This window comes from Oryzias latipes, chromosome 22 (genome assembly GCF_002234675.1).
Source record: "Oryzias latipes chromosome 22, ASM223467v1".
NCBI classification, from domain to species: Eukaryota; Metazoa; Chordata; class Actinopteri; order Beloniformes; family Adrianichthyidae; genus Oryzias; species Oryzias latipes.
In genome coordinates this window covers 4,656,730-4,673,348 of record NC_019880.2, presented here as the reverse complement: position 1 = coordinate 4,673,348, position 16,619 = coordinate 4,656,730, and the positions used below count along the sequence as shown (strand labels likewise).

Here is a 16,619-nt window from a genome sequence, read left to right as displayed (position 1 = left end):
AGATGCACTTATGCTGGACCTTTACCCTTTTTTGTTCCACCTAGGGGAGCTGGAGGAGGAAATGGAGAATCCAGAGATGGCCGATCTCCCTGAGAAACAAAAGCACCAACTCCGACACAGAGAGCTGTTTCTGTCCCGCCAGCTGGAGTCCTTACCCGCCACACACATCCGGTAACCCCGCCATGCAATTCTCAACGCTACAATTAGCCTGCATCGTTGTTGTTGTTTTTTACGAACAAAATTGATGTAATTTTAGCCAATAGTTTGAATTGTCAACTTTTTGTTAGTGGCCTTTTCAATTGGCTGAATCGATCCAAATTCTTAAGGTTGCCGTTGAAATTCTGTTACGTTTTTTGACCAGAACAGCTTTCTTTTTCGTCACAGAGACGCAAAAAAAACATTCTCAAAAGAAAAATCAATCGTCCATTTCTCTGTATGCAGGAAGCAAATTGTTCTTTGGTTATTAATCTGTATTCTGCTCAGTGAAACAGGACACTGCTGCTCCATTTAAAACCAGAAGAGAATTAATTACACCAAGCTGGTAATACTAAAGGATTTTAGTAAAAATACAAAGGATTTCTCATAACATTTTTGGTGACATTCATTAGTGTTTTCATCAGAAACCTAATAGACTTTTTTTTCTTTACATGTAGTTTTAATAGGAATTCTTTGGATAAATTATCTTTATTGACCGGGGGGGTGAACAGATGTAAACCACTCCATCGCTCTCTGCAAACTAAATGTCAGTGCAGAGAACGCACCACATCATCACCACATTAGAACCTGACATTTATGGAATGACTGGAAGTTGAAGTTGACATCTGCTTCTCAAATGATGTTCAGTTTAGGCACAATTTACGCTTTTATTTTTTTTCTTCACCCAAGTTTCTGAAATATTCACATCTGAACAGTGACATTTAGGCCCTTATGGGTGAATACAGGCTGTCTGCGGGTCAATAATTGGCAAACTTTTCCGGCGCACGCAGGCGGCCTACGCTCCATGGGAACCCAAAAACGCTTAACTCCCGCCATACATGTGTCTTAGGCTTAACTAGGGATGTCCCGATCAAATGATTGGAACCTAAGCCCAATCATGTTGTTTCAGGCTGGATTGAAATCGGACATTTCATCCAGATCAGCAAATGAACGTTTTCTCATTAATATGATTGCTGCTAAATAAATACTCTAGTACAGTGTTTTTCAACCTTCTTTGAGCCACGGCACACTTTAACCTTGACAAAAATCCTGCGGCACACCAGCATCCAAAAGAAAAAGAGGAAAAACTCATAGTCTGTATTGATCTACAGTAGGGTTGGGCGATGTCCCCTAATTTGGCCGTTGACGATGTTTGCTGTCAACCATCGGGATGGACGATGACATCGTCGGGGGGGGGGGGGGGGGGGTATTTTTACATTTTTCGTTCTTATATAACTGCTATTCGTTATTTTGCTTTTTTCATTTTATTTCCCAACTAATGGTTAATCCGCGATGATCCAGTATAAACTGAGGGAAGTGACTTTAACAGAAAAAGTAACAAGCAAAATAGAAAAGAAGTGGTCCGCTCCCGCACTTAACTAGCGAAGTGGACCGGCGGAGGGCGGATTTACAGCTTTATGTTTGATGGGAAGGGGGGGGGGGGGTACATGAGCGGTATGTGTGGGAGATTTAAGACTGCGATCCGTCCCGCAGCTCTAGGGGTATGAGCTATCAAACTCAGAACCGGGTCTAAACGTGTGTCTGAGCACAGCTCGGATCGTCAGCAGACACACAGCGGTTTGAGCTTCAAAGCAGAAATGTCGCTCAGTCCTTAGAAAACATTCAATCAATCACGTGGATTTGTGTTTCCAGTCGTGTCCCGACTAAATAAAGGCTGATGTTATTCACAGGATGCAGCGCCACCCAAAGCTAATGTTGTTAGCCCGTGTTAGCATACTGCTAATCCTGGCTACGTTCAGAAAAAGCACTGACCACACGGATTAAAATTCAAATGATGAGCGAACAGGTGTTTCATAATAACCGTAACATTATTAAAAGCACGTTTAGAAGATCGTCTCGTATTTTACCGAGCTGACATGTCAATGTATATAGCTGCTCGCCGCTGTTATCGTTTTGTATTGAATTGTTACCTTCAATAAAGTTTGGAAAAAAAGCCGCTCGGCGGAAGTTGTATCCTCTTCCGGTTTTCAAACTGCGCATGTGCGAATACTGCGCGTGTGCGAATGATTTATTCCGACCGAAATTGTGACCTTAGTGAACGTTTTTATATTCTGAAAACATTTTTCTGGGCCCATGTACACGGTTGGATACTAATCCGACCATTGATCCCATCAAGATATTTTGTACATGTAACCGCGGCTTATGATGTCGACGCGCAACGTGGCGGGGGCGTGGCATCACGATGGTGGTCTCTCCATCGGGATGTCAGTCACCCATCACGATGGACGATGATATCGTCCATCGGCACAACCCTAATCTACAGCCCCTCTGCAATCTCACATGCATTTTTGTGATAATTATGGCAAAAAAAAAAGGTATTAGAAGTTAAGTTAAAAGATTTAAAAACTGTTTGATGTGTGTTCGTTGTGGTTTCAAGACGTTTAACAACTAAGATTCATTGTGTGCTGAGACGCTGTCACTTTAACCCAATGCATCATGGGAGATGTAGTGCAAACAGCCGCTGATTGCAGATAGACTCGCTTCTTTGAGCTTCATGGTTTTGTTCACTTGTTCCACGGTCTGGCACCGGATCCGCGGAAAGCTACACCGCTAAAGATGAGCTTTAGCTGGTATTTTTGTTGGAACTGAGCGACTTTATGAGCTAAATCATGACAAGGAAGTGAAGACTTTAACCACTTCTGATTGGTCAGACTGATGACGTGTGATTAAGCCTCCAAGAATGATTGGTGGAGACAGTTAAAGTTCAAAATGTCTCAAGAACAACTGAAACAAATAAACTGCATTATTGATATGAGCTAGTCATGAATACTCTTCATCATATTCAGTCTACTTGGAAGATAGTCTTGGTTGATTTTTAAGGACTTTGAATCATAGCTGCAGTCACTGAACTTATACACACGACTAATTAACTCCTGGTTTTACTAGTGAACTATGTTTTCTACTTTTTACTTTATTGTTCAAGCTACTTCACAGAAATGTTCTGTTCAAGTTTTACATTTTAAAATAAGGTTCATAAAACAGGGATAGGGAACAACTTGGATCTGTTCATTTTACATTTGTTTTAAATTGGATCAGGGCCAAAAGAATCCAAACAGGACAAACTGTGGTCCGGGGAGCCTCTTTACTCCTAATCATTAAAAATCATTTATTCTGTGTTGATCGGGTTATTTTTTTTTTTTGTTCTGTGCTCTTTCTTACATTCTGGTCCTCCTCCAGGGGAAAATGCTGCGTGACTTTGCTGAACGAGACCGAAGCCCTGAAGTCGTACTTGGAAAGAGAGGTTTGTGTTTTAAGATTCGCACTAATTTAAAGACGGAGACGCACAAGGGGGCACAAACCCCTTGTCTTCATGATTTTGTAGCAAAGTAGTTGAGACACAGGCGTGTCGTACAGATTTTGTTTTTTAAACCCCTCAAATCCTGCACACGTGAAGTGCTGTTCACATAAGTGCGAGCTCCTTGTTTGCATGCTGACTGTTAGAATTTAGAAAATTAGACGATCAGCATGCAGCCCGTGTGGACATCCTATGGACACTTGCATATCGCAGTAAGGGACCAGGGCACGCACCCCACTAACGACGGCCTTACGGCACCGCACGACAGCATCACCCGCACGTCATCCGTGCATTATCCTCACAAATACTTTACGATACACGCATCACACACACATGACAATGGTACGGTCCCTTAAGGGAGCCGTATGAAGCTCAAGACACCCCTGCACCCCCCCTTAAGATGCAGCCACTCCTCTCTACGACCTTCCAAGGGCCTGGACAATCCTAAAAACCTGGAGCGACGGGACAGGTCAACCCCCACCCCCCACCTCACCCGTATAAGGCGTAATCCTTTTGAGTCATGTTAGCGGTTTGAGTGAAGCTGACCTCATGCTTGGACAGTAAACGGCTTTGCCTGATCGGTCGGTGCCTTAAAAGAATATTTACCGACGGTGTTGACTAAATTCTGATGGGGTGTACAAACTTGATCAGCACCTCTGTGTTTTCAGGCTGGGGGGTGCGAGGCGTACAAGAGGAGATTCTTGCTTTCAGATGAATAATTCAATGTGTTGACTCAGAATGTTCCTTTCACGGACAGTAATGAGGAGACGAGAGACTAGCAGAGCGCGCACACTCGCATGCGGACACACACACCGATCCGCCAGGCGCCCTCCCCTCCCTGGTCGCTCGTTTGCTTCCTGTTCCTTTGCAACCCCCCCCCCTCTCATGGCTTCCTGCTTTCTCTTTTTCCCAGGATGCTTTCTTCTACTCACTGGTGTATGACCCTCAGCAGAAGACTCTGTTGGCTGATAAGGGGGAGATTCGAGTCGGGAACAAATACCAGGCGGACATCACCGATCTCCTCAAAGAAGGTTCTTTACCGGCGAGCAAGCCCTCATTCACAGAGAAACCATGTTTTTTTCTTCCTCTTCCTGGTGCAAAGGGTCTGCATTAAAATAAATCCACTTTCATGACGTTTCTGCCTCTAGCCGCTGTTCACAAGTGAGAAGGTCTCAGCTTTGTTTCCATGGCGATCACAATGTGACCATGTGATTGCGCACAATCGGAGCATTCAGAATTTTGCCGTCTGCTGCACAAGTGATGACTGTGCAAACGACTGGACGACTACTGTTCTGTCTGCATCGTCCTCCACGGCTACGTTCTCCTGTTCAGACGATGGAAAACGAATTATAGTCATTTATGAAAATGACTCTCACTTCTTCTGCGTGAGGCCATTTGAGCCTCTACAAAGTACTACGAGGCTCAGTTGTTATTTTTTTCTTAAAGGTTGAAGGATTTTCTGAACCTTTTGTACCAAAACTTTCCCTTTTGAATTGTGTTTCTTGGCATAATTTCCCATACAAAGCCATGAAAAGCGTTCAGGTTGCACACTGAGCAGTTCACTTGAATCATTTGTCTGTTTTCTGCTTGAAGCTCCAGCAGGTTGATCTCATGCTGGCTCCACTCCCATTTTCTTCAGCCTAGATTAAAAAAAAGACAACCCCAAATGAACCAACCGTGTGTGAGAAGTTCCCTCCCTTCATTTGTGTCTCCAGATGAAGATGATGACAGGGACCTGACCAAGATGGAGGAGAAGGTGTGGGAACCCAACAGCTCTCTAACAGAGAAACAGATTGACCAGTTTTTGGTCGTAGCTCGGTGAGTCGGAGCAGACGAGCTTTTTTCCTTAACCTCGTTTCCTGCCTGGTACATCAGAAACATTATTTAGACTTGGATATTAAAACACAAACTGAACGGATATGATTCTGTCTGGAAAACGGGAGGGGGGGCTTTCTTATCAGCTAGAAAAACTGTTGATTATTTCTGTAATCGAGTGAAGTATTGATTAGTCCACTAAGAAATCAGGAAATTAAACTGGAAATAACTGCTCTTCATTAAAGAATTGATATGCAGAAAAGAAAAGATTGTAGAAAGTCAGGCGAATGAAAACATACAAACTTTTAATGTTTTTACTATAAAAGGTGCATTTTTTTGACAGTCTTCTGTGAAAAATGGTATCTAGTAGAAAGAAAGGAATCATTGTTTATGTTCATTGAATTGTAGCCGCACATTAAAACGACTCACTTGTTAATTAATTTCTCAATGTACATGAAGTAAAGTAATAGATTTTGACTCTATATATCACTCATTGAATGTCGCACTTGCCTCCTAAAATATAAAAGATGTATAATATACTCACCATGAACACCTCCCTCTGCAGATAAAACTTTAGATTTTTGCTGCTTACAGCGTCTACTGATAATTTCTAACCTATTTTTTACTTTATTATTGTGGTTTCTATGGGGGGGGAAAAGCAATTTTCAGCTAAAATTATGTGCATCAACTAACAGTGTCATAAAAATACGGTTTGCACAGACTGGGAAAATTTAAACTGATCATCTTGTAAAATATAAAAAAATGTATTAGATAACATAATAAATAAGAAAAATCAGAGTTTTACATATGTGTTCCCTCGCTACATTGCAGCTCACCTTTCACAATTTTTTTTTTATTGCAATTTTGTCTACTTTTTTTTTTTTTTTTAGCACATTGTATTCTGCGTCCTGATTGGCTGTAGACCTTTTGTCGATCAATCTCTGCGTTTACTGTACAGAATGTGTATAAATCTTCTTTTAATTCTATAATACTGGTCTTATTTTTCTACGAAGGTTTGAAATTTGATAGTCTAAACAAGAGAGAAAAGAATGAAAATGGTTAGTTATGTCTGTCTTTTAAAACGTGTATTCAATGTGTGATAATCCTACGTTGCGGATTTTACGCATCGCAGTGTATTTTTAGAATGTAACCCGGTACAATAACAGAGGGAACGCTGTTTTATGAAACTCTGGTGATCCGTTATGTCACGGCGGACGACTGTCTGCTGGCGTTGCTGATGAGACGTACCGGAAAACATGTGGGAGTTTTTTGGTATTTATACGAACAATAAAAAAAGTCTAGTCTGTTGGAAACACTGTCGGTTTAGATTGAGTGTTTTTGCGTCATTTTATTGAGGCTTTGCTGTGTCTTCATTTACTATCTTCTTGTCATCGATCTACTTTTACTGTAGTCGGCAAAAGTTTGAAGAGGAAAATCTGTGGCGAACATTTTCAACATTTGTTGTGAAATGACCCAAATCAACACTGACGTTTGCTTTGTTTGCGACTGGAGTTAACCAGGAAGTTGACAGAAAAATCTTTGAGTGAGACAAAAAGATTTCTTTCAACATCTTTGAGTGTTTATGTTTTGTTGATTCTGATCTCCTTGTCACACATCTAGAACAAAGACATACATAGAACAACCATTCAAACATAAAACAGTAACTAGTTAGAGTTGTGGTTTCATCTGTGAACCGTTGATCTGGGTTTTGGAATCAAATCGGATTTAAGATGTTCTTCCTTCCCGTAGTGACGAACGTGTAACTTGTTATCTTTGTCTTGCAGCTCAGTAGGTACGTTCGCCCGAGCGTTGGACTGCAGCAGCTCGGTGCGGCAGCCGAGCCTCCACATGAGCGCCGCTGCAGCTTCCAGAGACATCACTTTGGTGAGACGAAACTCGAAAGCTGTGATTGTTTTGGGGCTGTACTTCATAGTATACAATCGTGGGCCCTAAAGGACTACTGCTAGTCTGTGCCGGCCTGGATCTAAACCTTAGTTATAAAAGATGGATGAGAAGCCTTTAAGCCCAAAGATGGACTCCAAAATCTGCCAGAAGAGCTGCATTTTTGCATGAATGTTGCTGGAGTTTAGCAGCTTCAACAAGCTGAAGCAGCTTTTTCCCTCTCGTCAATAGTTTCACGCCATGGACACCCTCCATGCCGCCGGCTACGACATGACCCGGGCCATCGCCGCGCTGGTGCCTCAGGGGGGACCCGTCCTCTGCAGGGACGAGATGGAGGAGTGGAGCGCCTCGGAGGCAAATCTGTTTGAGGAGGCGCTGGAGAAATATGGCAAAGACTTCACAGATATTCAGCAAGATTTTGTAAGTGTCAAACATGATGGAATATTAAAGGAAAAAATACAAAATATAGACGTTCTGGTTCAATTCAGCACAAAAAAAAACAGTAGCCATGCTGTCCTCTTTCGCGTTTGAGTACCTGAATAAATGCTCAGGGGACAGCCACGCTGAACTAAGTGGAACATTGTCAATGTGGTTATGTCACATCATGAGGCAGTCTGCCCCCTGGTGGCCAGATCCTGACAGTGCTGTTCATTCTTGGGTCTGTTCAATCCAGAAAAGAAAACCACAGAATGGGTGGGGCGAGTACTGAGGGCAGCAGCTTCCAATCAAACTCCTCCAGCAAAAAAAAAGAGGAAAAAAACCTATAAGAGCACATTTGATGGGTCAAAATGTCCCATTTGGTTACATTTTTAAGATTTAAATAACATTTTATTTTTGTTTGTTTAACTATATTTGTTTCTATCTTCCTGTAGTTGCCCTGGAAATCCCTGACGAGTATAATCGAGTATTACTACATGTGGAAGACCACAGACAGATACGTGCAGCAGGTGACTGTAGTTTCTACTTTGTATTAAAGCTCCTTTGCTGCAGCTGCTGGTCATCCTTTAAAAAATTCACATGTTGATGATCAGACAGTTCTTCTTTTGCACTAAAGCAGAAAAACAAACTAAAATCCTTTTGATTTCTTTTTTTCCCTCCAAACTGTTCCAGAAACGGCTAAAAGCAGCAGAAGCAGAGAGCAAGCTGAAGCAAGTCTACATCCCCAACTAGTGAGTTTGTCGCAATTAAAGGTTTTCTTGTCGGACCTGTTTTATTTCTAATGTTTGAGACGCAGAAATGTTTTTTTTTTTTTAATCATAAAGTAGCAAAGCTTCACAATCTGCTCTAGAGATGCAGCCACTGGAAAAACATGCCATTTCATTTAGAGCAAAATGGAGAAAAAAATGTCAATTTTTAAGGATATTAAATCTTTGGATTTTCCAGCCGAACAAAAGAAACATTTAATTGTGCTTTTTGCAGATACACAACATTAATTATGATTATACGAGCATCTATTCAAGGTTATTTCACACTTTGTGTGGATTTTGATTTTAATTGTATGGTGAAATAAACAGAAATGTACTGGTTGAAAAATATTTTGGGTTCTATAATGAAACCCCTTTTTGGAAACACATGTAGCTCATACTGAAATTTTTTTTTTACCTATTAGTTTCATTGGTTTTTATTAGTACTGGGCCTTTTTATGCCTTTTTTTAACTTAAATTTATTCTTATCATATTTTTTTATTTTACAACAACCCCAGCATCTTTTTTTCCTTCTCTTTATTTTTCATCATATTACACAATAGTTCCACAATCAACTCCAAACAGTAAATGTTGTAATTTTTCAATGCAAAAATCACAAAAATTGACACAAAAAAAACACATAAATCCGCAAAGACGAGGAGAAAACAAAATGGAAAAAAGGAGCAAACAGGCAAAGGCTCACTAAACTCCATACAGTGTTTCTGGGCTATCAGAATTATTATCACAACTGTGTTTTAAAGCAAAGATTTCAAAGCTAAATAGCTTTTTGAAATCTTTACCTTTGGTGGGGGAGGGGGGTCGTTTCTGCAGTATTGTGAAGAGCTGGTGTGATTGAATTCCAATTACAAACCAATGCTAAATGCTAAAAATACTGTTTTTATTTAATTCACACGATTGCATCCGTTTCCCTGTTTTAGTCAGTTTCTTTTCAGTCATCTGTTTATTTTTATTTTCTAATGGTTTTTCTCCTTTTATAGAGTTCTACTATGAAATAAATAGGAAATATCTGCCATTTCTCCTCCTAACGTGTTGGAAAGATCGTTGGTAGCCCATAACATGTTTCCGTTCTCGGTTGAACTTCTCGGATGTGCTCGTCTCTTCTGGTCTGATGTGGTCTCTTGTGCTCGGCTCCCTCCAGCAACAAGCCCAACCCAAACCAGCTGAGTAACAACGTCAAGCCGGCTCTTCTGAACGGAGCGGTGGCTGGAGGCGTCCCGGGACCGCCGGGCTCGGGTCAGATCCCCGGCCTGGGCAGAGCCTGTGAAAGCTGCTACAGTGAGTCACTCCGATCATCAACGGTGCGGCGCTCTGACAAAATGAGATCATCAGCCCTGAAGCGCTCGATTATTTTAACGGTTGTATTTAATTGACTGAAAAATGATTAAAGTTTTCGCTCCTTCATGCAAAAGCATCTGTCGTTTTTCTTCTAGTGTTGTCCGTTTGGCTCTTTTCAGAACCAATTTATCGTTTTTTTACATTTCTTTGAACAAAACCTGATAACTAATGAAAATTCATATCAGTGCTCTGTTGATATTTTAGGATGGAATTGAAGCCTTTCGATGAAATTTCTGTTTATTTGTGTGTTTGTAGCGAGCAGCTCTTACCAGTGGTACTCCTGGGGCCCCCCCAACATGCAGTGCCGCCTGTGCGCCTCATGCTGGACCTACTGGAAGAAGTACGGCGGCCTGAAGATGCCCACGCGGCTGGAGGGCGAGAGGCCTGGACCCAACCGCAGCACCATGGTACGAACCCACACGCCGAGCTGAGGCCTCACTCCTGACTTTATTCTAAATACGCCGGTCCCGCATCTAAAAATCTCCATTTGGTGATAAAAGGATGTGTGGAAACTTGAGGAGAACGTCAAGTTTGGAGGAGATTAAGCTTCTATTTTAGAGAGGAGGAACATCCCACGAGAACCCAGTGTGTGTTTCCTACAATTAATGTAGGATTTACTGAGAGAACAGATGAATTATAACGAAAAAAACTTCTTGACATGAAATGTAACTTAAAAAAAAAGGGCACAAAAGTCAATCTCTTCATGCAGGATGTAAAAGTAACTTCAGCTTTTGTGGTTCTAAAAGAGAAAGACTTTCTGCAAGAACAGAAAGGTGGGATTTGAATCAGATCTAGACGTAAACAATAAACAAATTCACATAGCTGCTTCTATGATTTATTTCTCTGAATTTTGTCATTTCAATTGAATCTTTGCTGTTGTTAAAGACCCATTGATTAAAATCACCTTTTTTGGTGTTTTAAACATGTTTTCATGGCATTTTTCTCATGATGGAGGATGTATCTAAAGAACATTGAGAAATAACATCACATTTCTGAGTATTTCTTTGTTCTAATGGTTGTGAATCAGGAGCAGATGAAAAAATACAGTTTGCCAAAGAACTGACAGAATATAAGCTGGTTGGGCCACAAGCTCCCCACTACAAACTCTCTGAGACGGGGAGGGGAAGGGGGGCGGGGTTGCTAAATGCCAGCTGTCCCGCACACCGTTTAGAAGCAAATTCGTAATAAACTGTTGCCGCTCTTCAGAAACTATGTCCTAGAAAATGTCCTGGTTTCGGCTAAAAACGGCAAAGTGATATTCGTGCCAAAGAGGATTTGAGTGGGTCTCTACTTATACATGCTTCTGCTTATTTAAAGAAATGTTTTTAAGACTTTCTGACTTGTAGTGAGCCTGTTTAAGGGGGGAATATTAACTTCCTTACATTTAGAGGGAAATCCGGTTGACCTCTCTGTCCCCCCCAGAGCCCCCACGGCCTCCCTATGCGACACAGTGGCAGCCCCAAGTTCGCAGTGAAGACCCGGCAGGCCTTCTATCTGCAGACCACCGCCCTGACCCGGGTGGCCCGCCGCCTCTGCCAGGACATTATCCGACCGCGATTTATGGCCAGGCACCCCTACCTCCCTGTCAACACGGCGTCCATCAAAGCAGAATGTAAAGCCTCCGTTTTATGTTTTCTGACTCCGTATTTTGTCTCTTCATTGTCTCTTAAAGTGTTTCTTTTTGTTTTATTTTGTGCCCTGTAGGCGCACTACGGTTACCAGACGGGCCCAAAAAGCCTCTGCCACTGAAACCCGTGCAACGTAAACCCCTGGAGTCTGTGGTTCGGTACTTAGGTGAGAATCTGCTGCTCAAACGGGCTTCAGGGATCATGGAGGACATGAGCAGTGAGGAGCGCAGGAAATCACAGGAACTGTCTTCAAATTTCTCCCTTTAGAGCTTCACGCTTCAGAGACTCTTCTTGTGGCATTTGGAGTTTTAAGTACATGAATGTACATTTACTTTGTGGTTACTAATCGGTAAAATGTGTTTATTTCCCTGTAATTACAAACGTATTCATTAAAGTCCCACTCCGATTATCTTTGATCTATTTTCACAACGTTCCCACTGGTCTTTTAATCGCGACGATGTGATTTTTGGCCCAAACCAAAAAGCTTGTGTCGTTTTCCAGGACATAGTTTCTGCAGAGCGGCAGGAGTTCATTAGAAATCATCAGAAGAATGACACAAACACAATTTTCCTCAGTGGGTCTTTAAATTGATGCCATTGTGGGTTGTTTTTTTTTTTTGCATATGAAGTGTGAAACTTGATGTATTGGAGCCTCAAATGCTCATGGCAGCTGTGGTTTTTAGTGCTGCAAATCATTTCCTAAATCTCTGAATCAAAAAAGTTGAACCAAAAATCTTATAGTTTTGTTTTGTTGAAAGATTTGAGAATTTTTGTCTTTATTTCTTTAGAAGCACATCCCCGTCCTCCGAAGCCAGACCCTGTGATCCGCGGACCCACCATCTCAACAGGCAGCTTGACCCCCATAAAGTCCTCCCCCATCCTGAACAACGGCTCCCCCACCATCCTGGGCAAGCGCAGCTATGAGCAGCACAACGGACTGGATGGTGAGCGCCCCCTGCAGGCCGCCCGCTGTAGTGCAGCCTGTCGGGAGGTTCCTGGTTCTTCCTCAGCATGGCTGCAGGAACCTCTGCATCTCAATCATTTCAATCCCTCCGATCGAAACGGCTCAAATTTTTCCCTCGTTTGCCTCAAGTTGTCCACAGTTTGCTCTGATTTTTTTTGGGTGGGGGGTTATGTCCCAGTTTTCATTTGGCTGCATTGTGATGAGGGGGGTGGAAGATGGAGAGAAGAGGGAGGTTGCTGGAGGATGGGATCAGCCTTGCTGCTTTAGCTGGAGGCTATGGCCTGCGTTGTTATGGTAACGGTGGAAGATGAGGAGGATGGGGGGGGGGGGTACTGTGTTGGAGGAGAGCGCCTCCTGGTCTCTGAGCCCACCTCAGGCTGGGGCTGGAATAATGCATCAGGAGTTGGACCTCGGCCAGACTCGCCGTCTGATCCGGGTCCTTGCAGCTCATCAAAGAGGACTCACTTTCGGGGGGGTGGGTGTGGGGGGGCGTGTTGCAGCTTTTGGGGAATAATTTAAAACATGATTGTGAGATGCTTTTCTGTATGATTGTAATAGTTCAACCCCTTAAGTGCAGAATTATTTATCATTTTCCCCTTTTTTGTAAGTCAAAGTTCAGTTTAATCCTATCCAAATTTTTTATATTCTTGGTGACTCTGTTGGGAAGTTTGTGGGGCAGCTCTGTTGTTTCGTTCAGGAAGCAGACGCATTGGTGAAGAAACATCATCCGGATGATTTACCATGAAGATGCAGACAGGAAGCTCTGCAGGTTGAGAATCAAACAAGCAAACACCTCACTGCAAACTCAACAATACAGTCTTTCTGAGGAGCGAATTGTTTTTTATTTTGCTTCACTTACATCCGAATTCAGACGGAGAATGGTTGGTGATGCCTGCAGAGTAACTCGCAGTGAACTGAAATCAAATCTGACCAAATAAGATCTGATTTTATTTGAATCAGCTTCACTGTAGGATTTAGGAAAATACATGAATTGTGTTCACTGACAGAGTTTCTTAATTTGAGGAGAGTTTCACAGTGAGCCTTCACTGCATCTCCATCTGCGTCTTCTCTGCTGCAGATGTTTTAAAACTATTCTCCGCCTCGGTTTGCTTTGTGTTTGTCGCCCCCTGCTGGTGTAGATCTACACCAGCAGCTGACACATTGAGGCTTTTAAAGCAGATGTTTGTCTGTAATAAACTATTTTATTTCATGTTTGATTTAATGTTCTCAACCTTGAACGATTCTTTTGCAGGTATTTTAAAAAATATATATTTTTTGCTTTTCCTATATGTGTTGAAATGCATATATATATTATTTTTCTTTTTTTTGGTAAATTGAGGAAGTTCAGCCCTGAGGAGGCGGACGTGTTTGCGCTTCCTTTAAATCTGTCGTGCTGTGTTTCATTTGCAGGGAAATCCAAAGGCCTGACGCCACAGTGGGAAATCATGGCCAAACGGGTCAGCGATGCGAGCCGAATGGCGGCCTCCCTGCAGGAGGAAGTTCACGAACTGGACTGAGTTCCTGCAAGAGCGGCGTCGACTGCAAACCCGAGTGAGGTGAGCCGTGCAGCGCCGCTGGACTTTTCTATGGAGCCAAAAAAGTTTGTGATTCTGTTTCCATTGAACTTCTGTGTTTATTATCACAGTTTTATACCATGGTCCAGGTGAATTCTCAATTCTGATTGGCTGCTGGCTGCGCATTAAAAAGTGATATACCACAGTGATAACCGCACGTCTAAAAAAGTAGTTCCGGTCACATAGCTTCAATATTCTGGATCACTGCGCTGGCTTCTTTAAAACAAACTTTTGCTTCATCATCTGGACTAAAACAACCGGGAAGAGGTGAACTTTTTCTCTGATCATCGTGACCATCGGCATATATCTATGGCTTTTTATCGCTGGACATTGACCGCCCCACGTAACAAATAGTCCAAACTGAAAAAATAACAGGAATAAAGTATTTAAAACTGGTTGATTCGTAATTTCTTTTGTAACTGACCATAGTATAAGTGGGTTAATGGCCTTTGAAGTGTGCATCATCAGCCTTAACGCGTTGCGGCGAAAGGTTCAGGCTTCCACGTCGTGCGTTCATTTCTGATAACGCCCACTTCGTCGGCCATTAACCCTTTCCTAATTTTTTAATCCTCATACACTTTCATTTTAATCAACATATTCGCCGCACCTGATCTAAACCATCGACTGTATACGGGAACTGGACTGAGTGACCCCCCCTTCCTCCAGTGTTCCAAACAGGAAGTACCTGCTCGCCCAAAAGGGCAAAATCTCATAGACTAATTTAAACCTATCTTTTTTCTGGGTGACATCACACTCACTCACAGTCGATGATCTAAACTACGAAAATTCCTCACGTCTAATCCAACGCCGTGACCCAACAGATAAACGAACGTGTGAATGTTGCACGATCACGCTTGGCGGATGGCGGTTGGAGGCGACCACACAGATGAAGCTCCTGCATCCTCTTTTGTCTCCCAGCCTCAAATATCCCGTTCTCACAGCTTGTCTCCCACTCAGTTTCAGCGTTTACAGTGAGATGGGCTCAAATGGCGTGATCTGGCCCGGATCCAGAGGACGCCTGCGTCGCCTTCTTTGTTTCCACGGTGATGGCTTACAGGAACAACACACCTTCATCCTCTGCATCTCCTCCTCTTTTTCAGATGTGCTTTTAACATTTGAAGGCAGCTGATGGAAGCTGGAGCAGAGAGGAGGACACAGCATTGGCCACTTTTCTTCAGTCGGTCCGGTTCTGCTGGAGACCAGTCCATAGTCCATCGCTGGCGTCTCCCAGACGACGAGTCTGACTGTACAGGACTGTGTTTATTATTTACATTTCTCGTTATTACTGTCTTTGTAATTATTGTTATTGTTATTTTTCTTTTTTTTACCAATTATAATTCAGCTTATTGTTTGTCGATCAAATTATGAAACTTCCGAGGTTTTGGGGGAAACCGCCTGCAGAACCCTGTGAAGATCAGGTGGAAGAGGATTTTCTCGAAACCGTTTCTGGTTAGAAAGGAGACGCACTTTTCTTTCAGCTCGTCTTTTGTTCCTTTGAATCCGAGGACGCTGGCCGGCGCGTTTTCCGTTGTGAGCTGGTTCCGCTCTTCGGCCCGAGAGGTTTAACTTATTGAAGGAGACCTGGTGTTTTTTCTACCTTTTACACAGCTAATGCATCTATGCTTCAATTCTGTAATAAAAACAATCGAACGGAACTTTCCCTCTCATTTTGGCGTCTCCGTACCGGAGGAGGTGAAAGCTGTCAAAACTTTGCACTGATTGTTCCCTTTTCCAGCTGGTGTTGGCCTGTTTTTCTTACTCCTCAGAGGTATGCAAACAGGGTATATGCAAATCACCGGAGACTTTTCATTCCTAATGGCTTTGTATGTTATCAGTATTAGATCAGATTTGATGCTCAACGGCAACATGTTTTGTAAGGAAACACGTGAAAAAGCAAAAAAAAAAAAAGCAGGAATACAGTCTGCTTTCATGTCCAGCTCGGTGTCGGTGTCTTTATTGGGTCTTTTTGTGCTCAGAACTTCAAACCCAGGTGAGACGGACCTCCCCACTTAGACCTGAAAATCCCTTTTCTTCACAAAAGAACACATTTGAGGAGTCCCTTTAAGAGTTTACGGTGTAAAGACCCTCTCCCATCATCTTTTGATCTGTTTTCAAAGCGTTCCCAGTGTTTGTTTTTTTCATTATCATTGTCATTCTTTTATCCAAAACGTGTGACGGTTTCTGTAGAGCAGCAGTAGTTCGTTCAAAACTCACCTCTGGATCTGGGCGGGACCATTGGTGAGATGCAAACACTCTTTCCTGCTAGCTTACAGCCCCTCACACCCCCCTAGCCTAACATTACAGTCATAAGAGCTATCCAGCCGTCCAGTTTTGTGCCGGATCATAACGATGACGTACGTGGATCTAGTCATGAGGAGGACACATCAGAGTAGAGCCACGTTGGGAGCTTATGGCCCGCCCAGCGCATGTGTGACGTAGCACAACGTGTCTTTTTAAAACTCAGTCGTAGGGAAAGACAAACTTCTTTTCATTCCTCCAGTTTGAAAAAAAAAAAAAGTTGCTATTAAAACTCAGTTTTTGGGGCAAAACACGTTTTCCAAGTCATCGTTTAGTCCATTGTTTTTAAGAATTTTACTAAATTTAACTTATACAGTTGAAACCAGAAGTTTCCATACACCACATAAATACACACATGCTTTTTTTCCTCAGTCAGACATGAAATAAA

General features: G+C 42.5%; 1 protein-coding gene across 2 annotated transcripts in view; it reads left to right on the top strand.

Moving 5' to 3' along the window:
• The window catches only part of mta1 (metastasis associated 1), a 40,206-nt gene extending 24,337 nt beyond the window's left edge, over positions 1 to 15,869 (top strand). For both annotated transcript variants that reach the window (XM_023951359.1, XM_023951358.1), the window contains 15 exons: positions 45 to 171; positions 3,394 to 3,457; positions 4,425 to 4,542; positions 5,227 to 5,329; positions 7,111 to 7,210; positions 7,460 to 7,648; positions 8,101 to 8,175; positions 8,339 to 8,397; positions 9,572 to 9,708; positions 10,024 to 10,175; positions 11,191 to 11,380; positions 11,473 to 11,562; positions 12,184 to 12,339; positions 13,770 to 13,915; positions 15,034 to 15,869. In XM_023951359.1, coding sequence (XP_023807127.1) covers positions 45 to 171; positions 3,394 to 3,457; positions 4,425 to 4,542; positions 5,227 to 5,329; positions 7,111 to 7,210; positions 7,460 to 7,648; positions 8,101 to 8,175; positions 8,339 to 8,397; positions 9,572 to 9,708; positions 10,024 to 10,175; positions 11,191 to 11,380; positions 11,473 to 11,562; positions 12,184 to 12,339; positions 13,770 to 13,876 — 1,667 coding nt within the window. In that variant the 3' untranslated portion in view covers positions 13,877 to 13,915; positions 15,034 to 15,869. The remainder of the gene's footprint in view (positions 1 to 44; positions 172 to 3,393; positions 3,458 to 4,424; positions 4,543 to 5,226; positions 5,330 to 7,110; positions 7,211 to 7,459; positions 7,649 to 8,100; positions 8,176 to 8,338; positions 8,398 to 9,571; positions 9,709 to 10,023; positions 10,176 to 11,190; positions 11,381 to 11,472; positions 11,563 to 12,183; positions 12,340 to 13,769; positions 13,916 to 15,033) is intronic.
• The last annotated feature ends 750 nt before the right edge of the window (positions 15,870 to 16,619 follow it).